The sequence below is a fragment of the Mercenaria mercenaria genome, chromosome 8 (genome assembly GCF_021730395.1).
Source record: "Mercenaria mercenaria strain notata chromosome 8, MADL_Memer_1, whole genome shotgun sequence".
NCBI lineage: Eukaryota > Metazoa > Mollusca > Bivalvia > Venerida > Veneridae > Mercenaria > Mercenaria mercenaria.
The window spans coordinates 68,894,518-68,922,320 of record NC_069368.1 but is presented as its reverse complement, the minus strand read 5'-3'; the positions used below and the strand labels follow the sequence as shown (position 1 = coordinate 68,922,320).

Here is a 27,803-nt window from a genome sequence, read left to right as displayed (position 1 = left end):
CTGATTAGGTACAGAACATGGTTGCCAGTGGGCGTGGTTGAGAGGTTGGAGATGATAAACTACTTAAAGTATGATGCTAATTCATTGTTTAACTTCACAGAAAAAGAGTGAAAAATGCTAAATGCATCAAAAGAAAAGAAAGTCTGTATGCAAACACAACTGCCATTTTGAGAAAGTAGGCTTTGCACATTCTTACATAATTTAGAAAAACATGAGACAAGAGATTAGATAGATACTCTTTTTATTTCTACATAAACCTGATTTTTACAGAAAAACCAGGAAAAGACAATTTCAACATGAAATTTCTACAATATGAATTATATATACATATTAATGCAAAACAAACTCAGAGTAACTTACTCCGAATTCTCTCATTCCAGTTTAACCAACAGCAGTTGTAATAACAAAAATTAATGGAAATTTAACTTTTTTAGTTAATCTACTTTAAAAATCTAAACATGCTAAGCGTGGTTTTTCAGATGTATTTGCTAAAAATCCTCAATGTATATGATAATACAAACTACACCAGTATACAGATTTTGTCTTGATATCATTATACATTAACCCTTACCTTGCTAAATTTCTATAATGAACTTGTCCATCCTTCAATTTGGACAGTACCATTAACTGTGAAAAGGGGTGTTTACCCAAACAATACTGACTGAATAGCAAACAGTGCAGACTACAATGGTCGCAAAGGCAGAATCAATCATGTCCAGCATGATAAGGGTTAAAAATAGAATCAAGGACAAATGCATTTAAATTTTTGTTAACTTTTAAAACTTTCATTAATTAAACATTTTCTTAACGAATAGGCAATTAAAATGAAAATTTAGTATTCATATTCTTTTAGAGTGTAAATAACAATTAATGGCACAAAGATATAAACTCACTTTCATAAAAAAAAATCGAATCAATTTACAAATCTTATGCAATCGTTTACTATCTCTGCTGCCAAGTACATTATCTCCTGGTGAACATAATAATATGACAGTGCAGAATGGCTTTTTTTTATTCTAAAATGAAAACATATAAAATAAGCACTATAAAAGGCAATATCATTAGAATTCCTGAAAGCAATTAAATACACTACAATATATAGGTAATAACATGACTGAATGATGAGCAAAGCAAAATGAAAGAGACATAACTCTTTTCTAGTTTTAAAACCTGAAAAGAAATGTTGCTCTTTTGAGCCTTGCCAAAATTAAGATGTGTTTTAGCTGTGATTCTTTTTTTAACTGAATTTTTATTTAAAGAACATCATCTAGTATCTGTAAAGGCTTGTAAAATAGAATCTTAAAGCTGTCTTAATTTACCAATCAATCATTACTCTTATTGGTCTATAATAATGGTCTTATTCCAAAGTAGACTAAACATCAATACTGCTCTCTGCTGATAGAAATGAATGAATTCATTTAAGAAATAGTGTATAGAAAAACCGTGTTTTAACGTTATCAATACATGACAAGAGATTATATGTTCGCGGAATAATTTCAGGAGGGCGTAGTTCGAGTGAATTATTCTGCCGACGTATTACCGATTTTGAGTGTATTAATTTAAGCAAAACACGATTTTTCTATACATTATTTCGATTCTAATATGCCCTTTATCTAAAACAGTAGAAAAAATATAGTAGCGCTCTTTCTTGCTCGCAACAAAAAGATTGATGTCATCGCATGTTAACGTGTCATTTAAGCGTAAGCGTGTTTTAACAGAAACAAGCATATTAGAATACGCAATTAAGGCCAAAAGAGTTTTATCAATCAAACATCTTTTGATTAATATATTCTGTCTCCGGTATATATCCTGGAAGGGTCTCACACAGTAATGACTTACAGCTCATTATCAATGTGAATTCAGAATGAGGCTTAAAATTCGGTGGAGAACAGTCCTGTAATTTTACAGAGTTATAAACTAGAAATAAATGTATTTTCCTACAAATGACCATGCTATCTCGATCTGTCATGATTTATCTGTAAAGGTCAGTCTAAAAATGCAGGAAAATTCTTTGTTACATCTAAGTCCATGCTTTTACAATGGCTCATTATGCAACGTTTTACGAAAATTCAAAAATGCGTACAATGAAACATTAAAATGATGGACCTAAAATGGGTTTATGACAATTAACATACAAAGTATAAGTGCAGAAATTAAAGCCATTTTTCTTTCACATTTAAGGCGCTTTAACACATATACACAACAAGTGTGATTTTACAAATAAATATCACAGTCTCGGCTTAAAACGAGTCACAGATTTGTGTAAAAATAGCAGCACAAAAAAATAAACAGGTAAAAATCATGAAAACATATAATAAAGTTAACATCTGTATAAATAAAATTCTTTTGCAAAATATGCCGATTATTACGCTACAGAAGACAGAAAAATCTAATTCTACGTATCCTAGTGCACTATACATTATTAACGTCAGAACAGAAATAAAATCTTGTCAAAATCTATGAATCTTTAGTCAATTGGTATATATTGATACCTATGAAATGAAATGAACTAAGTGTAAATGTATATTCATTTTGAGGTGTTTGAGCACAGAGGATATCTAATTAGATTTCCCCCTGCTTTTTATTAAAACTAACCACAGAAAATAATGGCATTAAGGTGCTTTTTGAATAGTTAATAGCAAGAAAAAATTCACTAAATTGTCTTTTTTTTTTTAATTCTAAAACATTGTGAAGTACCATTAAAAGTACCAGTATATTAGATTTGGTCATCTTGATCGATGTGCAACATGTAATACTGACAATTTGGTTTGGTAAATTACTTTAAGGTATTTTTAGGCATATTTCCTGATAAATCTCAATACTGCTTAGTATGAAAGAAATCTGCATAAAAAGAAAATCGGTCAAAAAAAGGAACAACATCATAACTTTACATACTGTATGACCATTTGAATTTGTGAGCATAAAATTTTGCAATTTCCACAACCTGCTATATATGAATTCATGGTTTTCAAAAGTCAAAGATAAAAAATGAAAATTTTATATTATCTGTTTCTTTGGATTAAATTTTACCATTATATGAAACCATGACATCAACCAGGAATAATTAGATTTCATAGTACATGTTCTATGTCAATCACGTTTCTTTGAAATAGCTACCTATCTCAAATTCTTCCATTTGTCACAAATCATAAAACATTTTTTAAAGAGTTAAATTTATTGTGAATGGCAGAAACATGCATTATACATGCTGAAATAGAGAAAAACACTATTCAGCATAAAAATGACACTGCACTTTTTTTTTAGTAACAGTTTTAAAGCAGCAGTATTATTTATTCTTACAATAACAAAAATCACAGAACATTGTTGATTCAAAGCAGTTTCAGAACAATTAAAAACATATCTGTATAAGCGTAATTTTTGGTGCTCTCATCTTTTTATAATACTCATAGCTTTTTGAAAATAATAAAATTTCTACTTTTGCCTATGTTAATTAATATCAGCAGTCATTACATCAAAATACCAAATACTGATAATCTTTATTGATGAGAAAGTTTTTAAAAAAAGGGGACAGTTTGCATTCAAGCTTCCAAACGCAGTTTGTAATCTTGATGACACCTTTTATGAGAAATTGCAAATAACAAAATGACACATACTGAAAAATGATAAAAAACTGATAAATCAAGTATAAATATTCACCTGACCTAGAACCATACTTGCCTTATTTGACCATTAAAGGTCGAAATGGACGGATCATTATTTGCATCATGTATATATTCTAACAGCAGTGAAGTAAGCATTAAGGCAGCATTTTAGGTGATTAAGACTGTAGATTTTCTCAACAAAATGCCCCCTAAATCTGGTCATTTTTCAATCACTTTAATCTTATTTTGTTATAACAAAACATTTGACCATATAATGAGAAAGGAATTATTAATTAGTAGCAAAAAGGGGGTTAAAATGCAAATCCTCATTGCACCACAAAATACTCATCAATTTCTATGCTGTAATTCTTTTTTTAAATTAATTTCTTATATTTGGCACTAATAAATCAGCAGACACATGATCAGTCATTAAAGTAATCAAGATTTTCGTATTTAGACAGACATTGAAGCTTTTAAACACCTTGTCAACGACAAATATCTACATGACATAGTTATTACGCAACAGACATTGCTAGTCTCTGCTGGGATTGCATAGGGCTACGCGATTGTAATGGACTTATGCTGGTCTGCACCGGCTGGTACTGCCTATGACCTCTGCTATCTAGACTGGCAAACTGGAAGCGAGATGTTGGCTGATCAATTCCAGCTGCTTCGCAAACATGTATTGGTTTGGGCACGTAATCTTGTCTGTAAAGGGTGTGGTCATCAAAGCGGGCGTCGCTCTGGAAGGCAGTGTTATCAGGACGGAATGATCTGTTAGGCTGAAGAGCATGAGGTTTGTAGTGACCCTTGTATGTAGAATTGCCTGAAATAACAACATTAGAATTTTCTGTTAGAATACAGAAAAGGCAAAAATACAATATTCCGTGAATCTTTTTCAATTTGAACTAAAATAAATAGATATAGAATAAAAAGGTTATTTAACATTGTACTGTACAATACAAGATATATTTGGACTCGTACCCTAGAGGCTCGTCCAATATAGTTCTTTCATAGGATAATTGTCCAAATATATCTCCGTATTGTACAGAACAATGTTAAATAACCTAATAGTAATATATGATATACCGTCACATCAGAGCAAAAAATGGATATGTGCATTCACATAAAGACAGGTGTCCACCATTAATAATTTGTGCTGAGATGAAGACAATAATTACATGATACAATATGTGACATGACGTGATGCGACATATGATATATGGTATAATACAGGATTTGATAAAGAAGCATGAAATAAAACACATAGTAGTAGAATACAACCTGATATGATATCTGACAGACTGATATGTATTATTTTCTGTCTTAGACACATTGAGAACATAGCAGTCTCTCACCAGTAAAATAGTTGTCAAATAAGGCATTTAAATATCATCTCAAGTTGGTTTAATCCTATAAAGGACAATTTCTTAACCCTTATCATGCTGAACACGGCTGATTCTGCCACTGCCACCCGTGCAGATCATGATCAGCCTGCATATTTGTGCAGTCTGATAATGCTCTGCTCTAGTCGCCATTCAGTCAGTATTTTTTTGGTATGCACTCCTTTTCACAGTTAATGGTACTGTCCAAATTGAAAGATGGACAAGTTCATTATAGAAATATAGGTGGGTAAGGGTTAATTATTTCCTCAATAAATAATCTTTCTATCGGCTCATATATTGGCAAACAAACAATGATATACATGAAAAAAATTATTTTACTCCCACTTAATAATGCGTGAAAATTTTGTATTAGCCCATTTACTCTATCAATGTTTAATATGAATAATTTTGACATCTAAACTAATAGACTATTAGTTTGCCATTAAAAACTAGAATGTGCCTGTAGGACACAGGGAGTGCCCCATATTGATACATTTGTTACAAATAGGGAGCAATAATTCAAATGTTTGTAGTCGTAAGGAGGAATAGCCTCAACAATTATTTTATAAAAAAGATTCATAATTCTAGGCCATATACTTCTTGAGCTATGAGCTTCAAAAACAAAAAAAATCCACTATTTCGGCTATATCAAGAGCCATAACTCTGTAATAAGCATTAGGATTCTCAAGAAGAATGCCAAGTGTGCAAGGTCACATCATGATGAAGACTCATGCAAGGCTTCATGAATTTACATCAAATGCTTTTTGAGCTAAGCACGTCATTAGGTAAAAATGTGCATTTTGGCTATTTCTGTGGCCATAACTTTAAAAACAGGAATGAGGCCAGCCAAAAAATAAGAGAGGCTCAAATTTATATCATGATAAAGACTAATGCAAGTTCTCATAAATTTATATCAAATACATTTTGAGCTAGGCGTGTCAGAAGGTGAAAATGTGCTTTTTTTACTATTTCAGGGGCCATAACTCTGGAAATAGGGGGCGGTAGCAGACAAATATTAAAAGGTGCACAAGTTTATATCATGATAAAGACTCATGCAAAGTTTGATCAATTTATATGAAACACTTTTCGAGATAGACCCGTCACAAGGTGAAAATGTGCATTTTGACTATTTCAGGGCAATAACTCTGGAAATAGGGGACAGAGCCAGATGAACAAGAGCTGTCAGAGGACAGCAATGCTCCACTATTCAACGGCCTTGTTAGATGAATGAAAATAAAAGTTGAAAAAGGGTACTAATTTTGTAAAATTGCAAAACAGGGTTATGGAACCTGTACAATGCATATCAGTTCATGACAATGGACAATTGTGTGAAGTTTCAATCCATTCCCATTAGCGGGTACTGAGATACCAGCTTACATACCCAAACTTAACCAAAAACTGGTAAGTCAAAAAAGGGGCATAATTTTGTGAAAATGCAAAGTACAGTTATGTAACCTATGCATTACATGTCAGGTCATGACAGTGAACAAGTATGTGAAGTTTCAATCCATTCCCATTACTAGGTATTGAGATACCAGCTTACATACAAAAACTTACCCAAAACCAAAAACTGCTAAGTCAAAAAGGGGCATAATTTTGTACAAATACAAAGTAGAGCTATGGAACTTGTGCAATGCATGTCAAATCATGACAGTGAACAAGTGTATGTTGTTTCAATCCATTCCCATTAGTGGGTACTGAGATACCACCTTACATATAAAACCTTAACCAATAAATTTCTAAGCTGAAAAAGGGGCATAATTATGTAAAAATTAAAAAAAAGAGTTCTGGAACCTGTGCAGTGTAAGTCAGTTTATAACAGTGAAAAAGTATGTGAAGTTTCAATTCATTCCCATGAGTGGTTATAGAGATACCAGCTTACATACAAAAACTTCACTAAAATAAACAAAGACTAAATTACTTCACAGGGTCTGTGTGTCATGCTCAAGCGGGCTGATGCTCCACACAACTAAGGTAACCTGGTATACATCAAGTGAGTCGGGATACTAAAGTCATTGGTGCTCAAGCAAGCAGAATTTCTCTGTACTTACCAGAAAATAACCTTTCTTAAATTTCCCTTTATTTCCTTTTTTCTTCGAAATGACATGAAACTCCCCTCCCAATAGGCCCTAACTCCAATACCTTGAAGCGGAGTGAGGGCGCTGCTACATAAAAATTATTCTTCTAGTATTCATATTTAAAATCTGAATATAAAAATAAGTAAACAACTTTACCTTCAAATGGAGCATTATTAGGTACATAGTCTGCCTGTCTTGGCATCTGTGCTCTTTCTCCATACTTTTTTATATAGTCAGAGTTGTACATTGTTGTGCCATCGAATGGAGCACTTGCTTTCTTTGCAGACACTGGCCGCATGGCGGCAACTCGTTGCAGCGGCATTGGTCTGTATGTAGCATTGTGCGTTGTATTCTTTTCCATCTCGCCCGCAGGCTTAACATACTGCTCATGAGGGTGAATGTAAGGTCTCTCCATTGGCCATTTCTTGTAATCATCTTTCTGTGTTGTACCATCCTCAAATCGAGCATCTGACTGGAATGCTTTACCTTCAGGCTTGAAACTGTGTGTTGGCTCTCCTTGTGCCCCCTTATAATCTCGCTTGAATGTTGTAGTGCCATCAAACTGAACTCCAGAGGGTCGATATTGCTCCTTCTCTTTCATATATCTTGGTGGAATAGCATGCTGAATGTATGCATCTTGGTGAATTGTTCTTCCTTCAAATGGTGCGTCAGATAATCTTGCACCCTCGTTGGGCTTATAATTATGTCGAGGAGGAATCTCATTTCTCCTGTAATCATTCTGGAAAGTTGTCTGGCCTTCAAACTTGGTATGTGGTGGTTCCCATGCAGCCTGCATACCATATGGCTGCTGCCTTCCAGCGGCATCCCATTTCCTGTAGTCAGCTAAAAAACAGCAAAAACAAAATGTGTGAAAACTATGCATTTACTATAACATTTGATGGTGAAATATAGCACTGCTTCTGCCAATTCTCTCTCGTACATAAAATATCTTTGCAAACAATACTTAGATATATCAATCTTTTGAAACAATCAAGCATCCAGGACCCTGGATTATCATTATAGGACATCTTTCAGCTTACTGTTTTTAGGATATTAACCCTTACCCTGCTAAAGTTCTATAACGAACTTGTCCATCTTTCAATTTGGACAATACCATTAACTGTTACAAGGGGTGCTTAACAAAGATACCAGTTAACTGAATGGCGAACAGAGATGAAAATGATCAGACTGCATGGTCTGCACTGGTAGCAAAGGCAGAGCAGACTAAAGGTTTAGAATTAGAGACATTATGGAAAGAGGTTTCTTCTCTGGAAATTGGTTCTTAGTGAAAGGCTCAAGCCTTACATACTCATTGCCAAGTTTATGTGAATTATTATCCGGTTGTTTGATAAATTTTAGACCTTTTCCATCACACTGCTTTTAAATACTTCCACACCTCTCACCTAGGCACTCATGTATTTTTTTGCTTTTCAAAACCTGGTAGCAAGTGTGTCATTTGTTACATATATCTTCGCTTATGTGGACTGGTGGTGTAATTGATTGATTAAAAGGTGGAATGCCCTTGTTCTGTATCAGTACAAACTAAAGATAGTGATTAACATCCATTATATGTTCGATGTGGGCTTATTAGACTTTTGACCTGTACACATGCCTTAGAAAGGGTCTGTAGTGACCCCAGTTAAATTCAAGTCTCACATCGATTCGAACTCCTAAAGCTCTATCCCTGCACCTCTTTACATGTACTTACTTTTGTATGTGGGCTCGCCTTCAAATTTGGCGGGAATCTGCCTCTGGCCTTCATTTCTTATAGCTCTAGCAGGAGCTCCTTGTTTTCCTGAAAAGGATTTATTTGAATGTTAGATCACTGGGAATTAATTTGATTTCACTGGCATAGAATTTCATGCTTCTTAAGCTGTTTTTTGAGGACATAAGTTCATGGATTTTGAAGTTTTAAAGATGAAAACAATCTTCTTGAAACAGAATCTCATTTGGTGTAATTTGAAGCAACCAAGATATCAAGAATACATTTCAAGGATAGATTTGTACATAAATGTTTGCGAAACAAATCTGGATTTCAGAAATTATATCTGTCAGATCTTAATTTGGTACCATAACTGTGATAACTGGTAGGAGATTAAAAAATCTGCATAATGTATGTGATTTTTCATGTTAGATTCTTGACCTAAACAATGTTTACAAAACGCAAGTCTTATATATATTTATAATGACTGACCTTTTTTTAATTCTAAAAGATGTTAAACATCTATAAGAAGAGCAGTTTACAACTCACAATTTTAAAGAATGCAATTTGTAATTTTTGAAGATGATAATTTATATAGTTCATGGCATAACCTAATACTGAAATTCATGTTTTTACACTCACATTATACTGATAAAATTCTTTTTATTTAAGAAGTTGAAATTAATCAAACTTTCTCTAAACATGCCAATCTTTTAATTCTTAAATTTGTAACATATTCTACTATATAGCAATCAAATCAGAAGATCTTCAACATTTCTACTGATTAACATTAATGGTAAATTTATAGAAATTCGATATTCAAAACTGATTACTCTCCCTTGGTTCATTAAGCCTGATATTCAATACACCAACGAAACCCTGAGCCATAGAGACAGTAAATAGAAACCAATAAATATGTACATACAATAGTTTATCAAAGTAAACAATTTTACCCTTTCTCTCTATGTACAGGTAAAACCTATCGCACCCAATCCTTTAAGTAAACTACGGCCTATTAACATAAACGGGCAAAATAAATTTCATTTGTAAAATCGTCTTGAAGCATTTTATCATTGTAATGCTTTGTAAGATGGACTGATTAACATAGCAAATATTAAATCGGCAAAAATCTTGTAAGGTTTTTGAGATAAGAAAATGTGACATAATTGGGACAAAAATGAAAGAAGATTTGGATTTTGTACCACTGATTGTATTGTCCACTGCCAAAAAAATATTTTAATCAAAATGATAAATCAATATTAGACAGTATATTAACATTTTATTATCTTACAAAAAATACATAAAAGACACTGTATATGCATGTCTACCTTCTATGGTAATTTCTGTCAACTGCTAAATCTGGTTGATTTTTTCATTCATTTTTGAAGCTTACTAATTAACATTCTTAAAAGAAACGCTGTTTTATAAACAAAAAGCCTTTAAATTTTAAATAAATTGATATGACGTATACATTAAGAACTACATGTAGGGTGTACATTACATTTCTTGTAAGGTTAAATGAACAAGTCTATTGATTTCATATGGTTAAATTGATTCTTTTGAAAGCAATGTCTCGCTATACAATTTCAGATTATTTTCAATATGAACTAGAATGCTCTTTTCACACTGAGGAAATCATTACCACAAAGACTTCTTGTGTGTTGTAGAAAATACTGACTTCATTCAATAACTTTACTTTTTTCTCATAATACTATATTGACTTCATACCTTAATACATAGCAACAAAACTTTATTTCAATATTGAATATTAAATTATTGAAAATTTACAAATTTCTTTTTTTAAAGCTACTCTCACTGTGAACTAAGGTGAACTAGAGCTATCACTAAAGGTGATGAATGTACCCCCCGCATGCACTGACACAGTACATTGCAATTTGACGCACACAAGATTGCATAATTATGTGGACTGTATGTATATAGACTGTTTGTATACAGTATAGTAACAAAAAACAAAGTCCCACAACTATGCAGAATATTTATCTAAAAGAATGTAACATGCACCATGCACAACTAGGGTTGGAACTGAACACTTGTGTCAAGTTTCATTAAATTGTGTGTAAGTGTTTGGTAGATTAGGCACGCACAAGATTGCATATTGCAGACTGTATGTACATAGTATGTTAACAAGAAACAAAGTCCCATAACTCTGCAATTTTTGTCGCTGAAAGAACCTAACATGCCCCATGCACAACTACTTTTGTTACTGATCACTTGTGTGAAGTTTCATTAAATTGTGTTCAGGGGATGAGGAGAGATGGTGCGCACAAGATTGTGTCTATGTATATAGTAAAATAACAAAAAAACAAAGTCCCATAACTCTGCAAATTTTTTTTCTGAAAGAACCTAACATGCAGGGCCCACGCTGTCGTTCGCCACTCGAGCCATTTGGCGAATCTGCGATGAAAGTGGCGAAGAAAAATCGCGAGTGGCGAAAATGAAAAAATGTTCGTAATTTGGACCGCCATTTTGTTTCAGACGTTCTAAATCGTAACCTCTGAGAAATTATGTTAAAAAACAGTTGACTGGTTCCGATAATATTACCTTATAAAATTAACTTATTTCGGGATAGTACTACCCAGTCTGCGTTTACTTTTACATACAACAATGTGTAATAAACATCTTGACACGCGAGAAGATGCAATTTGCAATCAATTAGCAACCGATTATCGGTTAAAATAATCTTTTTGTTTTGTTGTCATTACGGCAGATTAAATGATTGATGCCTTTAATTTCCATGGATCAAATAATTAATAAATAAATCGGCAAAATAATGAATGGTTTGATGAATTTTTTAACGTTGGCGCCACCGTCAGACAGTATCTTAGTCACAGGCACGGGTCCAGTGTATTTTTTGTTTAATATAAACATCCTTTTTTTTTCACACAAATATACTTTTTATATGTTAGTCAAATGAAAAAAAAATGATGACAAAAAATCCGGTCACAATATCATACACAACACTGTGACCGGATTTTTGTCATCATTTTTTTTTTCCATTTGACTAACATATAGAAAGCATATAAAATTTGTGTGAAAAAAGGTTGTTTTTTTATATTAATAAAAAAAAATAAAAATACACTGGATCCGTGTCTGTGATCTTAGTAAGTAATTAGTAAAGGTGTTTGCCAAGTTTTTTGAATGTCTTTAAAAGTTAGGAATGGATTTGAAATGTAATCCTGTATCAGGGTAGATTTCTCGGAAGCACAGAGCACCAAAAACACAGCCCCCGGGCCATGCATTTACATAGTAGGCCCACAACAAAAAGAAGCTGTAATGGAAAAATATTTCAGACAGGTTGCTTCAAATATCCAACAACATTTTAAAATACAAAACTTGCTTTAGAGGTATACCCACTTTCATTCAAAAGTCCCCCTATATAGCTAGAATATCACCATTTGCTTATGGGAAGTAACAAAAATTTTCAACGCGCCACAGGAAGGGAAACCTCTCCAGCACCCTCCCTACCGTTCCCGAGAAAAAAGGTGGCTCCAACTTTTTTCAGCCCAGTGTGGGCCCTGACATGCCCCATGCACAACTACTGTTGTTACTGATCACTTGTGTGAAGTTTCATTAAATTGTGTCAAGGGGATGAGGAGAGATGGTGCGCACAAGATTGTGTCTATGTATATAGTAAAGTAACAAAAAAACAAAGTCCCATAACTCTGCAAATTTTGTCGCTGAAAGAACCTAACATGCCCCATGCACAACTACTGTTGGTACTGATCACTTGTGTGAAGTTTCATCAAATTGTGTCAAGGGGATGAGGAGAGATGGTGCGCACAAGATTGTGTCTATGTATATAGTATAGTAACAAAAAAACAAAGTCCCATAACTCTGCAAATTTTTTTTCTGAAAGAACCTAACATGCCCCATGCACAACTACTGTTGGTACTGATCACTTGTACGAAGTTTCATTAAATTCTGTCAAGGGGATAAGGAGAGATGGTGCGCACAAGATTGCGTCTACGGACAGACAGACAGACAGACAGACAGACAGACAGACGGACAGACAGACAACCTGAAACCAGTATACCCCCCCTTACAACTTTGTTGTCGGGGGGTACAAAAATTGAATTTCTTCATTTAGAGATATCAATCCAGCCTACTTAAATTGCACCCCTAAAAAAATAAAAGTTTTTCTCTTCATAAAAGTTAATAAACTGATTTTCATGGGGTAAGTTGTCCAAATCTTAAGGCCCTGCATGACAGTTTTTTTATTATCAATCAATGTATTTTGCTGATAAATTCTGTTCCGGCAACTTCCTTCATCAGTTCGAGATTTATTGTAATACCTGTGAATAATTAATATTCTGTTTCTGTTTGTTTACATTCGCCTAACATGATTGTGCACATGGCCATGTTGTCTAGACCAGAAATTGATAAGGGAAGTTCATCAAAGTTTTATCTAGAACGTTGATGAAAGCATAAATTATGCAGAGACTGTCTCTGTGATATGAAATATTGAGATAATGTGACCGGTGCATGATGAAAGATAATTACCACTTGTTCAATATGCATAGTACCGTAACCATTTAACAAAATGCACGTATAATATGAGAAATGCGCTACTGAAATGGGTCAGTGCATTTTCCCATTCATGACCATGGTTCTTATAGTATACCTGGGTGTAGGGTATAACATGTACAGTGTTTTATTTTCTTTCTGCTCTGGTGCTAGTAAGTTTTACTTGTAGTGTTCTAAACAGTAAAGTATTAATTGAATTGTAAAACTGAACATTTGTGACACTGTACACAAGCCTTGACAAACTTTTTATTCATTTTTTTTTATTAACAGCTTTTTCATTTGTAAATTGGTTACAAAAAATCTGCAATGTAATTCTTGAATAGTCTTTGCGGGACTACAGTTCAAGTACAGAGGATACTTGTTTGTTTGTAAATTCTTTCACTGACTGAACATCATATATATATATATATATATATATATATATATATATATATATAATAAATAAAAAAGAAAAACATCCAATGGGTTTCCTCTATCTGTATTTCTGTCCACCTACCGGTTTCATATCATAATCATCAGGGCAGACATATGAAACCGGTAGGTGGACAGAAATACAGACAGGGGAAACCCATTGGATGTTTTTCTTTTTTATTTATTATATACTTGTCCAGGAGTAACTTTTAATATTTTCTATTATATATATATGTTTATATGTCTGCCCTGATGATTATGATATGAAACCGGTAGGTGGACAGAAATACAGATAGAGGAAACCCATTGGATGTTTTTCTTTTTTATTTATTATATACTTGTCCAGGAGTAACTTTTAATATTTTCTATTTTATATATATATATATATATATATATATATATATATATATATATATATATTCCTGAGTGGCAAATTTAAGTCACCAGTAAAAAATTTAAGATCTTGTGTTTACAAGTGAACATATTTTGATCTTACACGTAAAAGAAGGAAATTTTCATTTCATGTCTTTCCAACGATTTTGACCAAATTATACCAATTTTTAGTTCTATATTAGTGAAAATATGTAATATTTTACACTGTTAAAACAGCAGAAATATTTCACTCTAATATTTCAATAAATCACAGAAAAAAAAAATGATAAACTGCTTTAATTTTGGTCTTGAATCTGGCAAATTAAAAGTACAATTGAAATATGATTATTTTGCCTCAATTTCTCACACAGAAGGTTATTTTGTTTTTTTCAATGTCAGAACAAAGTATCTTTTTTCAAGTGAACACCAGATACAATATTTTCAGTTATAGCAAAATTCATGTGATGGAATGTTTATAATCTAGTGTTTCCAAGTGAAAGAAAGTTTGAACAAATGTATTTTCTTTCAGTTTAACCTGTTAAGATTTTTTTGTTTGTTTTTGTTTAAAAGTCAGACTGACACAATTTACGTCATATGGTGATGTTTCCATTTTTTATGGTGGAGGAAACCCTTGCCTGCATAGTTTCAGGCACCTGGGTAGAACCATTGACCTTCTGTTTACAAGCCAGCTGAATGACTACTTTACATGAAGAACTCTACATCCAACACAAGGTTTCAAACCCACATCAATAAGGGTCAAGTGATTCGAAGTCAGCAATGTTAACCACTTGGCCATGGTGGCCACAAATTACACCAGTGTAAAGGCATCAGTTCTTAGCCATCATCATGAAACTCCTAAAGTTTTTTCTAGATGTTAGGAAAAAGATGCCCATGTCAACAAAGAACATACAAAAACATATTCAATGTACAAAATGTTATTGATGGTTGTCATAAGCAAAAACAATTATTGAAAAATAAGCGTGTATGTTAGAAAAGAATATCCCAGCAATACTTTTAACGAAATCCTTTGGCATATACCTTTTTTAAATAAACCATTTTACAAAAATTCACACCAAAAATATGACCAATAATCATTTTTCATCCTTACCTACGTATTCTTGTTTGTAGGATGTCTGGTTTGCAAATTCTCCCTGAGGTGGGACGTACTCATCAGGTTTGTGTACAAATGGACGCTCCAAAGGATGTGCATGGTAATCAGCCCTGTAATTAGTTAATTCGTTGTCAGTATTCCAACCATCATTGATTGGGGGCAATGGCTCATACTTGTTAAGGCTCATGATCTTCGCCGTCTTTGAATTACCAACAATGATTCCAAGTTTTTCCTTAAAATTCCTTGCAGTTTACAGCAGTTATAAGAAAAGTAAACTTAGGGGAAGAGATCTTCTTAGACTCTAAAACTAAATTTATCCAAATAATCAGAGTTATCCAAACACTTGTTCTTCACAATATGAGAATGAATGCTGAATCTTTCAAGTTTATCCAAATTCTAATGGTAACACAAATTTTCCTGACTTTTATTTCCGACTAGTTCAAATTTTACAAACGATAAAATTTAACAAAATTCATACAGACTATTTATATGACTGTAACTAAGTAAACACAATATACATCTACTTGAAAATACTTTGTAATCATTTAACTTTGCAATAAATTTTTATTATAAGTGTGTCAATCGAGCAAAATCTTATCAATAAACAACCTCTCGAATGATAGCTATAGGGTTGCACGTCTCAAATCAGAGACTTTAATGAAAAGATATACAAGAATTTTATACCGGCTTTTTATACATGCTTTGTTACAAAAGAATTTTTATCAAAAGCTTCTTAATGATATTGCTACCGGCAGAAAAATCAATCAGCTGAAATCAATAAAAACTATAATCGGCTTAATCCAGTTATTAATCTAATGCCAATGCCATAAAACAAGCAACATTTGGGTCAATACATTTTTGTGGTGTACAGCTGTTCCATCTTTTTCTAATTTCTCATACTTTTTCAACAATATTTGGGTATGTTACTGCAGTCAGTAACTGTATTAACTTGTTCTTTACAAGTTACTGATATCCTGACTTCTTCAATATACAAGTAATCATATTCTTTCACATCTCTGAGGTCTACCAGAGTTCCCTGGCTGAACCTCTGGCATACATTTCAACAATATTTTTAGTTAATTACATGAACATATATAATATATTTACCATGCGTATGCATTATATATACTTTTATTGTTGCAAGTATATTTTGAAATGTGCACGTGAAGTAGAATTTTGATCCAAATGGTACATCATAAAACCATAAAGTCAGACAGAGGCTTCAGTATTAAAAAACAGGGTCAGTATGTCCTGGAGCTCTTTTCAGTTTCTAACCCGCAGGGGTGTAAAATTCTTTTTCACACCACTCGCCCTGCAGGACTAGTAGCTAGTAAAATCTACTCGCCCATAGTGGACAGTCACTCGCCCTAATAATTGACATTTTTAATACTGTCACGTTTTATGGAAGGAGTATTATGTACAACAAGCAAATTTCAAACATAACACATAGCTCGTACACTACGTTTCCTTTTTGATTATTCATTTTTGTTACTCTTTAATTTCCTTTTCACACCAGACATTTTTCTTTCACTAATTTTGTCATCTCCACCATCAAGTTGCTCTCCATAATAACTGCATCGATAGTAAAAATAATCACAGTCTAACCTCTACCATAGTTTCCCAAAGTGTCAGGAAAGTATTAAACATCAGTTATTTTCATTTTCTCAAGACTTATTTCCCGAAAAATAATTATTTTGAAAAGCTTCCTAAAAATATGGACACAATAATCATCATCCACCTACCCGTCTTGAAAACGAAAAAAAAAGTTGACGATCATCGGTAATTATTCTGTTGAAAAACTAAGTAATTGGCCTGTATTAATCATCAATTAACATCCTCTCAAAGAGCTAAAAGAAGTGTGTCGGTATCATGACATTTTCGGTGGAAATCAAAGCGGTATTGTTGCACGAGATTGTCATGGCATTACGTCATATTACAGTTTTCGCGCCATGGGAACTATTTGTCCTCATCGTTTGAGAAGAATATTTTATATAAAAAAAATACATGTACAAAAATTCATTTAAAACTTATTAAAAACCGCAACAACATCATTTTGTTTTATTTTAAAACCACATTTCTATTTACGTCCGCGAGGTCATGTACCCTATTCCGCCACACTAACAGAAACCTTTTTACCAAAAAAATCGTTTTACTCAATGTATTTAAATTACTGCCGCTTTTTCATTATTTAAGATTTTTTAATTGTTTTTTGTTCTTTCTGGTCAAAAGTCCGAATTTTATGCCCATAGTATGTATCACTTATTTTCTCTTAGAAAGAAATCAGTAATTAAGATCGCGCTGTTTGAAATTTAACAGATGATTATATTAAAATTCGACCGTTTTCATACAAATTTGCTTACATTTCCGTCGATATTTTATTGAAATCTTAGTAGAATTCAAATTGTATTACTTTTCAAGCGATGTTGTAAAACTGAAGCGATAATGTTAAAAAATGAATGCACTACGCGCGATTTTTATGTACGTGTCGATAAACAAAAGTAACGGAGATGTAAATTTGATATTACGATAGGTCGCACGTGCTCTCAGAATGGAAAATTACCGGCATGACGTTTTGATATCTTTACGATTCGCGGGTAAATTCCAGTCAATCAAAGTAGCAACTGAACTTTCTCAAAGTTTGTTGACGTTTTTCAAGATGTAATTTCTGAATTTCATTAAAGCTACGACGTAAAAACCACTCGCCCGACCGGTCGAGTATACAGCGAGATCCACTCGTCCTATCCAGACTTAAACTCGCCAATGCGAGCGGGCGAGTGGAATTTTACACCCCTGTTTAACCCTTACCCTGCTAAATTTCTATAATGAACTTGTCCATCTTTCAGTTTTGACAGTACCATTAACTGTTAAAAGGGGTGCATACCAAAAAGATACTGACTGAATGGCAAACAGTGCCGATCATGATCAGACTGCAAGGATGTGCAAACTGATCATGATCTGCACTGGTCGCAAAAGTCAGAATCAATCGTGTCTAGCATGATAAGGGTAAACAAAAAAATTCAAAAGATCAATAAGTTTTTAAGAATAAGATTATCAGGAAGTCATATTCTTGATCATTCATTAAATACTGGCACAAAAAAGTGTTATGGTAACAAAATTTTGGTCCATTTACTTCTGATGAAAGATTGGCCAGGTTTTGAGAATTTAAAAAACTGTATCCATTTAAATGTTCTTAAGGGGTGCAAAGAATATAAGACACTGCCAATTTTAACGGTACTTAGAGGATCTAGCTGGTTATCGATGCTAGCAGAGACATTATGCCCATTAACATTGTGACCAAGTTTGGTAAAAATTAGGTAAGAATTGCCCAAGTTAGACAGCAGACAATTTTCGGGGACGACCGGGCCTCGCTTGCAGGGGATCTCATACTATTAACATGTCCTGTCTCACTGACATATAAATGTACTATACTGGTTATTATAGGATAATCTTTTTTAATTCTGATTAAATGTTTATACTTTTAGATCAATGTCATCGGCATAGACGAGAGTGTTCAATAAATACTGTAAAAGTACTCTCAGTTCTTCACATATGATATAATTGGCTTGTATTTCACAAGTAAATATGAACAGGCAGAAAAAAAATCTGTGTAGTACCTTTCGAATTGTATGTTGCCAGACTACTTTCAGTAATATGCATGACCTGACACAGCTCTATAAACTGTGCACATAAAAACTTCACTAAGTTCCATTTTAATGTTGATAAACAGTGAACATTTCATTCAATAACAAAACAACAAACAAAAAGGTGAAATATATAATACAAGAGGGTCAAGATGACCCTATATCGCTCACCTGTTAAACATGGCCTTGGAGTCATCAAGATAAACATTCTGACCTAGTTTCATGAAGATAGGGTCATAACTGTGGCCTCTACAGTGTTAACAAGCTTTTCTTTTGATTTGAGTGGTGACCTAGTTTTTGAGCCCACATGACCCAGTTTCAAACCTGACCTAGTAATCATCAAGATAAACATTCTTACCAAGTTTCATAAAGATAGGATCATAAATATGGCCTCTAGAGTGTTCACAAGCTTTTCCTTTGATTTGAATGAGTGACCTAGTTTTTGACCCCACATGACCAAGTTTCGAACTTGGCCTGGAGATCATCCAGATAAACATTCTGTCCAAGTTTGTATCAAATCAAAGCAGAAATGAAACCTTAGGCTATATGGCTGAAAGAGCCAAAACAGAAAATTTTGCCCCTTTCCAGGGTAGTAACTCTAGAACCCATGAGGGAATCTAGCCTGTTTTCGAAAGGAACAGAGATCTTACTGTGATTTAAGTTGTGTGTAAGTTATGTTAAAATAAAATATAAAATGTAACTTGAACTTCTATCCTGTTCACAAGGTAAAAATTAACAAATCAAATTACAAATGAAGTCTCTATACGGCTGCAAAGGCCAAAATAGCAAATGTTGGCCCTTTAAGGTGTCATAACTCTGGAACCCATGATTGGATCTGGCCAATTTTCAAAAGGAACTGAGATATTATGCCAATACAAGTTGTGTGCAAGTTGGATTAAAATTGATTGCAAAGTGTGGTCTCTATCATGTTCACAAGCCAAAATAGCAAATTTTGGCCCTTTAAGGGACATTTTGTCTCATTATGGGGAACATTTGTAATATGGATGACATTAATGATTCAGATAGGAAAAAAAAAACCTTATTGACCTAATGACCTATAAGTGAGATATCATAGGGGTATGGGTTTGCACATAAAAAGTTCTCTTATTATGAGGAACATCTGTGCCAAGTAATATTAAAATTGGATCAGATGACAAAGTTATGGACCAGAAAGGAAACAAAATTGCTACTTAAGGTTTCGATGGAGGCCTTGAGAAACAAAATCAAACAACACCAAATTATAGAAAGAAAGAGTTGTTTGACATGAAAATTGAAGAGCATGTAAAACATGTATATTGCTTTACGAAACAAGTGTCAGTATACTTATATAAACATTGAATTCCGGAAAAGGGCTGCCTAAAGGGGCTCCACTTCCGGACAGTTAAACACCTTTAAAAACTCACCATTTTCAAAGAACTGTTACACATGTTTGTTTTGATGCATTTGCAATAGCGTGCGAGTGGTGAAATTTCACGTAACAAGGTGGAACATAGTTTTCAGCAATTGTTTATCTTTTTTTTCTGTACAAATGGCATTCATTTTCAAAGGGAGACAACTTTTTCTCAAAGATTACTTAAAATAACTGGAAAAAGTTGTTTCCCTTTGAAAATGAATGCCATTTGTACTTAAAATAATCGGGAACAGTTGTCTCCCTTTGAAAATGAATGCCATATGTAAAGAAATAATGATAAACAATTGCTGAAAACTGTGTTCCACCTTGTTATGCGAAATTTCACCACTCGCACGCTATTGCAAATGCATCAAAACGAACATGTGTAACTGTTCCTTGAAAATGGTGAGTTTTTAAAGGCGTTTAACTGTCCGGAAGTGGAGCCCCTTTAGGCAGCCCTTTTCCGGAATTCAATGTTTATATCAGTATACTGACACTTGTTTCGTAAAGTAATATACATGTTTTACATGCTGTTCAATTTTCATGTCAAACAACTCTTTCTTTCTATGATTTGTTGTTGTTTGATTTTTGTTTCTCAAGGCCTCCATCGAAACCTTAATGTGTGATCTAACTTTTGTGCTAGGGATCCAGGTGCAATCATCTTATAATGTGGAACACTTGTGCCAAGTAATATTGAAATACCTTGATGGATTTCAGAAGTTACGAACTGGCCAGGAAAAAAATAAAATATGGACCTTTGACCTCAAATTTAAACCTTGTCCTTTGAGTTAGGTCTCTGTAGTGCATGACACATCTGATTATGGGAAATATTTGTGCCAAGTAATATTGTAATTCATCAATAGATGTCAGATTTCTTGACAATACAAAACAGATCTTCTAAAATCATGTTAACCTTTTGACCTCCAAGTGTGACCTGACCTTCAGCTTAGGGTCTGAAAGATGTGCAAGACACATTTTCTTGTTATGGGGAACAAATTTGTGCCAGTTAATATTAAAATACCTTAATGGATGGTTAAATTACAGACTGGTCAGGAAAAAAGCCCTCTTGACTTTTAACCTCCAAGTGTAACCTTGACCTACAGTGCATTATAGTTTAAAGAGTATTATGTAATTGTTTTTAATTTGTTGGTGGGAATGTGAATTGTGAGTAATATCAACCAGTAGTATTGATTAATTTTGTTTAACATGCTGGACCCTTTTACTGATAGTGATGTTACCTTAAAAGTGGTAAATAAATAATGGTAAAGTTCTTGAATCTGTACCAGTAATAAAAGTATTAACATTGAATACATTTCTTTTCTATCGTATTTTCAAATATCGGCAAAAAAGGACCAGAAATGAAGATATTAAAGTACTTTTCGGGGCAATTTTGAGCAATGTAATTTAAGTATACACTTTCAATATGTTCTTATCTATCATATTTTCAAATCTAATCAAAATATATCCAGAAATGAAGATTATATGAGCACTTTTCAGGGCATTTTTGAACAGTTCAACACCCTTCACCGATCAATTCCATTGTCATATACAGGTACTGCATTGATTTCTTAAAAACTGAGTATCTTTAAAAAGTGCATGTATCTTTTTATCCCTAGCTGAAATGTCCTTCTTTAATATCCTTTCACTAGGATTTATTCTTTTACCGAAAACTAGTCTTATAATATGAGCCGTGCCATGAGAAAACCAACATAGTGGGTATGCGACCAGCATGGATCCAGACCAGCCTGCGCATCTGTGCAGTCTGGTCAGGCTCCATGCTGTTCGCTTTTAAAGCCTATTGGAATTGGAGAAACTGTTAGCGAACAGCATGGATCCTGACCAGACTGCGCAGATGCGCAGGCTGGTCTGGATCCATGCTGGTCGCAAACCCACTATGTTGGTTTTCTCATGGCACGGCTCATATTAAGACATCAATTTTTCAGATTTTATAGAAGCCTGCTTCTATCAGGGTTTACTGTGCATGAGTTATGGACCTTGTCTCATATGATGCGAACAATTATGAAAAAGAACAACTACTTTACAGCCAGTCAGTAGTATAGAGGCAGAATGAAAATAGATCAAAACTTTAAAACTGAAATTCTAATGAAGAAGAATGCATGATTCATAAAATACTGGTGCCAAAGTTAGGGAACATGTCTAATATGATGTGTGTGATGATGTGGAACATCTATTTATAGTCTGTATAAAAATATTTTCATTTTCTTTAAAATAGATAAAGAGTTAGTGCATCAGGCCTTTTACCTAGAATCTGGACAAGGACACTGACACTAATGTTAGTACAATGTAGGATAACTCTCAATATACTTTGTATAGTCAAGCTAAAATAGTGTCACTAATTCGTGGTTTTGAGTAGTAATGTTTTCTAGCAGCCCTTGCTCATTCAAACTTTTTAAGAATAATCTGCAGATGAAATGGGAATTTTAATGAATTAATTTTTAATGTTGACCTGATTTGACAAATTCCCAGAATGTAATAACAGCTGATAGAAATAATTGATAGTTTTTACCTCTGTGTGGTTTTATCCATGAATTCTCCACCTTGCATTGGTTGTTGATGTGGTTTGAACGTTTCACGGGGAGCCAGTGGGTGTGGCTTGTACACCTGTGAATACTCTGTCAGCTTACATGGTCCTTCACCCTGTCCCAAATGATTGGTGGGTGCATGAGGACATCTGTGCCTCCTGAAAACATTATATACACATTGTTATAATTATTTGAAAATGTCACATTATTTCGAAGATCCCGCCTTATCATTTCACTGGATGTAAAGTAAGTTTGGATCCATGCAGAGTGTGACACAAGCCAAATTCTCTCTCTCTGTTCATCCATGTTCCAAAGTTTGTATCTCCTTTGGGAAAAAATAATGACAAAATACTTTTTTTAAGTTATCATATATACTTCTAACATTTACCAAATCAAAACTAAAAATGTTTTTTAAATCAATATGTTGAAAAAAAAAATGTGTGCACAGAGTTTCTTTGTAGTGCACATTGGCCATGTGCCTTCAACTACATTCAAGTAGAAATGCAGGGTTGATACATTTTGTAAGAATGTAAATGGACTTTAAGTCATCACTTTCTGAAACATTTATTGTAAACTCAAGAATTTTTCCAGTCTTTTTGTCTAGAGTAATCCTAGAAACTTACATTAAGTTTCTCTTAAACAGCCAGCCAAGGGAATCACACAAAGTAGTTGAAATTAGAACAAAAAATAAACTGAGAAAGTCAGCTGACTGACTGCTTAATGCAAGTGACTCTATAATACAGGTGAGTGAGGTGACAGCTAAAGCAGGTTCAACTGTTTACAGTTAAATTAACTTTTGAAGACATGTATTATAATAAACTTCAACCTGATCAAAAAATAAAGTTAGGAACTTTAGTCATTACAAAGCATCTGGAGCGGTACATTCTTTCCCCTAGATTAACTCCTTAATTCCCAAAGGAAGAAAGTCCCATAAGCAGAGTTATTCTAATAGTTCAAGTACTGCAAAGATTATCAATTCAACTACTTATTATTGCCTCGTCCAATGGATGGCTTTGCTTATAACTCACATTTTCTATGAACTATTATTTTGAAATTAACATGTCATGAAGCTGCTCTAATATAAATTGTTGTTCTTGCAGCTTTTTCATAACACTGAGTTATGGTTCATATAGTATACCTTACTTTACTTTTGTGCAAATATTTCATCGTAAATTTAATTCTAGGACTTTGTTTGTGCAGACAAACACATTACATGAAACACAATTCAATGTTTTTTCTTTAAAATGTTACTTTACAGACTAAGTTCCATAAAATATACTGCACAATAAGAAAACTTAATCATCATTGTAATGTATTATCATAATACATTAATCTAATGTATTGTAATTTAATGTATTATGCAGACCTGGGGTCAATTACTTTAAAATGTAATTAATTAAATTACAATTACATTGAGAAATATTCAATTAAATTACAATTACCATTACATGGAATTTAGCAATGTAATTAATTAAATTACAATTACATTGCAAATTGTAATTAATTACCTTCAAATACAATACCAGATGTGGTGCTTCTTCCGTGAACTCTGTACCAAAGTTCTTTACTTTGTAAACTGATTTCAAGTATTTCAAAATTGAATTTAAGCTCAAAGTAAAATGTGTGCTTTTGCAGGAGAACATCACTCAGTCTTTAATATTATTGCAAAAGGAGCTAATAATAGTTAATACATTGTCAAGAAGAATTTGGTTAGAGAAGATGCATGTAAAGTCAGGTATTTCTCTGAGGTCTGAATTACTCTGAAGTTTATATGATCATGGTTCTGCAATATGTTTCAAATTAACAAATATGCTACACCCTGTTATAAAAATTAGCATAATACTATTATGCTAATTTTTATAAGAGGGTGTGGCATATTTGTGTGACAAAAACTTTAAAAAATTGTCTTCAAGTGACAATTTATACTGCATTTTAAGAGAAAACACCAAATATAAACTGATATAAACTAAACCATTAATTATAAAGCCCTTTTAAATGAAATTCAGACTTTAAAGCACCATTGCAGGTAAACAAAGTGTAGGAGAAATTATTGATTGAATGGCTTTGTCAAATCTAAATCTCAATATTCTTTAAGTTATAGATTATTATATATTGAGATGATTTAATACTCGACTTATTATGCTTTATCTGAACAGATCTACATTCAAATAAGAACTTTTTAAGTATTATTTACATAAACCAGAAAGATTGCTGACAGCACTCTCTGAAGATACAAGGATTCCAACAGCAAGGATGCTTAACAGTAACTAAATCTACATCTTTCTTCAAACAGGTTTGCATGATCTAAACAACTTTGGCTTTTTTCACAAGCCTACCGAAGAAAAATTTTAAACACAACTAAAAGGTATTTCATGAAAATAAATATTTTTAATCTAAGGCAAGTCCTACATGTAGCACCAGATACACACTCCGGTATTAAAAGTTCTGTGCAAATGCCTAAAACAGGGGAAATATCAGGAATTACATAGCTTAAGATCTAATGAAAAAGCTTTGGTGAAAATCCATACTTTAAAAAGACAGCTTGAAGATTTGTGAACTAATAGTGCTTATATACTTGACTGGCCTTGAGGTCTGGGCATGGTAGGGGTCAGATTTTCCTGATAAAATACCTTCTTTCAGTAAATCAGCTTCAATCTGTAATCCTAAACTGAACAAATTCAAAGCTCATACCAGTCTCTTCTCCATTTTCACTTGGATCCTTGCTTGGGTCCCGGCTCTTCCTTGTATATATACAAGTTTGTATAAATGATCACACACAAAAGAATCTGTCTAAAGTATGTTTACCAGTGTTTGCAAATGACATTTCAACATATATGAATTATTTCAAACAACCTCTTGTGGGACGCCTGCAATAACAGGTCACTAAACAAGAGCTGTCAGCAACACTCAACTATTCTCAGCCTTATCACAATTAAGAAAGATAACTGAATGAGCACTAAAGTTAAAAAAAAGGCCATAATTTTGTAAACATGCAAAACAGAGTTATGATACATATACAATGCATGTCAGTTCACCTCAGCGGACAAGTGTGTGATTAGATTAAATTTATTGCCATTAGTACTGAGATACCACATACATACACATACATACAAAAAAACGTATCCAACAATAATTGCTAAGTCCAAAAAGGGGCATACTTTTGTAAAAAAAAAAAAAGGCAAAACAAGAGTTATGAAACTTTGCACTGCATGTGTGAAGTTTCAATCCATTCCAATTTGTCGTATACAAAAACTTAACAGGGTGTGGAAGCCAAGTCAAGAACAGCATAGAGGTGAGTGCAATAGCTCTTAGTACTTGCTCTTTGAATAGGTGAGCAAAAATGTCTTATATTGCAGAAACATAAAGGTTAACTAAGCTCTCTAAAATCTAGACCAAGACAGAACAGTTCTGAGGTCTGGTTCTCTCAAACCCTAGTGCACAAATTACAAGTTAAAGAAGAAATAAAATATAAATTACAAAAAAAAAAATACAAGTTAAAGAAACTTCCCAAAGGGAGGCTGTGACATCTGAACCAAATTTATTACATGAATTTAAGCATATCACTTGCATTGTCAAAAATCCTATATATCCATATGGAAAAAATATTTAAAATAATATCTAAAATATCCTATATGTGCAACACTGAAGAAGGTAGAAACCTGAGGTGTGTCATGAAAAGTTTGATTGTTATAATAGTATTTAAACATAGCAAGAAACAATTTGGATCCTTAATTAATTTCTTTGTTCTGAAGAATGGTTTTTATCTCAAACCTGCTGATGCTATTTTCATGGTACTTATACGGGAAGAAATGAATAGTAAAGGGAGTTAATTCTAATTTTGCACTATAGCATCCTACATGATACAACACTTCTTATGAAAATGTAAAATTTAACTGACCCTCAGAAGTTTTAAAATAATTTCATGAGCAAGACACATAATCATCTTTCGAAGTGGGTGTACGTTAATGTTGTACATTTTGGTCTCACAAAATTTAAATACCATGAGAGCAGTTGTAATGCATAGGTAGCAGCAAGTAGTACACTGAAAAGTTTGGAACATTATGTAGTGATTTGTAGATTTATATCTACCATTTTCAACAGCCCTGCTAACATCTAGGGTTCAGTTGGTGGGCTATTTTTTTAGTCTTTATTACAGTTGACTATAACCACCTCATATCTATAAAGAACACAAATTACTTGATTGAACAGCCTTATATACCATTCTAACTCCTTTTTCCAAGAACAATACATTCTTGGAATGGTCTACACTTACACATATAATCCAGCCCAAGACTGATTTTATATTCATGGTCACTGAGCAGCTGGCAACTGTTACCTTTTAATCTGCTGTATATCTATGTTTTTAATCTTAGTCGTAGTTTTTCTTTTTAACTTTTGCCCCCCCCCCCCCCCCCCCCCACACACACACACACAACCAGAACTGCACAAACATTAATTCACACCAAGGATGTAACCATGCATTAAGTGTATAATACACTGATTAAGGTTACAGTAGGGTTTAACAAAAGTTTAGTGTAAATTCATATGGGCATACCTTCAACATGGAAGCATATTAATGTCTTCCTCTGAACTGGTATTTGGGAAGTACACTTTGGATGTAGATCTATTTGTATTTTCTCCTACTGCGAGGTTTAATTTAATGACATATGTTGGTGTCAATGCTGACTGACATATATTTATACTTCTTTTATCTTTCATTCAAAATCGATTACCATTTTACCAAATAATTACAAATTTATTTCTCTTAAACTGTAAACAGTGGTAAACAAAAATTAAAAAGTATAAAAAAAACTTACCCGCAAGTGCATATTTCACAAATACAACGCTTTGACATCCTTCAGATTATAATTATTTCAGACCAGTATTCAATTAGGTTGTTTATCTTAACCTGAGGCCAAAATCAGATAAGCAATTTCAGATTTAATCAAGTTTTGAAGGAGAAAACATGCGTTGTCAAGCACTTGGTTGAGATGTTTATCCAAGATGGAGGTGTATTACCGGA

General features: G+C 33.3%; 1 protein-coding gene across 1 annotated transcript; it reads right to left on the bottom strand.

The window, feature by feature from the left end:
* Positions 1–224: 224 nt before the first annotated feature.
* LOC123566169 (stabilizer of axonemal microtubules 2-like) lies at positions 225–27,803 on the bottom strand. The gene is made up of 6 exons (XM_045360066.2): positions 27,598–27,803; positions 22,765–22,938; positions 15,204–15,316; positions 8,774–8,860; positions 7,222–7,908; positions 225–4,428 (listed from the first exon to the last, which is right to left on the bottom strand). The coding sequence occupies exons 1-6, from the start codon at positions 27,633–27,635 to the stop codon at positions 4,118–4,120; spliced, it is 1,410 nt and encodes a 469-aa protein (XP_045216001.1). The 5' UTR covers positions 27,636–27,803; the 3' UTR covers positions 225–4,117.

Coding starts and splice junctions, on each gene's coding strand:
- LOC123566169 (XM_045360066.2), bottom strand. CDS start 27,635: ATGTCAAAGCGTTGTATTTGTGAAATATGCACTTGCGG. Junction 22,939..27,597: donor TGTGAAATATGCACTTGCGG/GTAAGTTTTTTT, acceptor TAATGTTTTCAG/GAGGCACAGATGTCCTCATG. Junction 8,861..15,203: donor CTACAAACAAGAATACGTAG/GTAAGGATGAAA, acceptor AATCCTTTTCAG/GAAAACAAGGAGCTCCTGCT.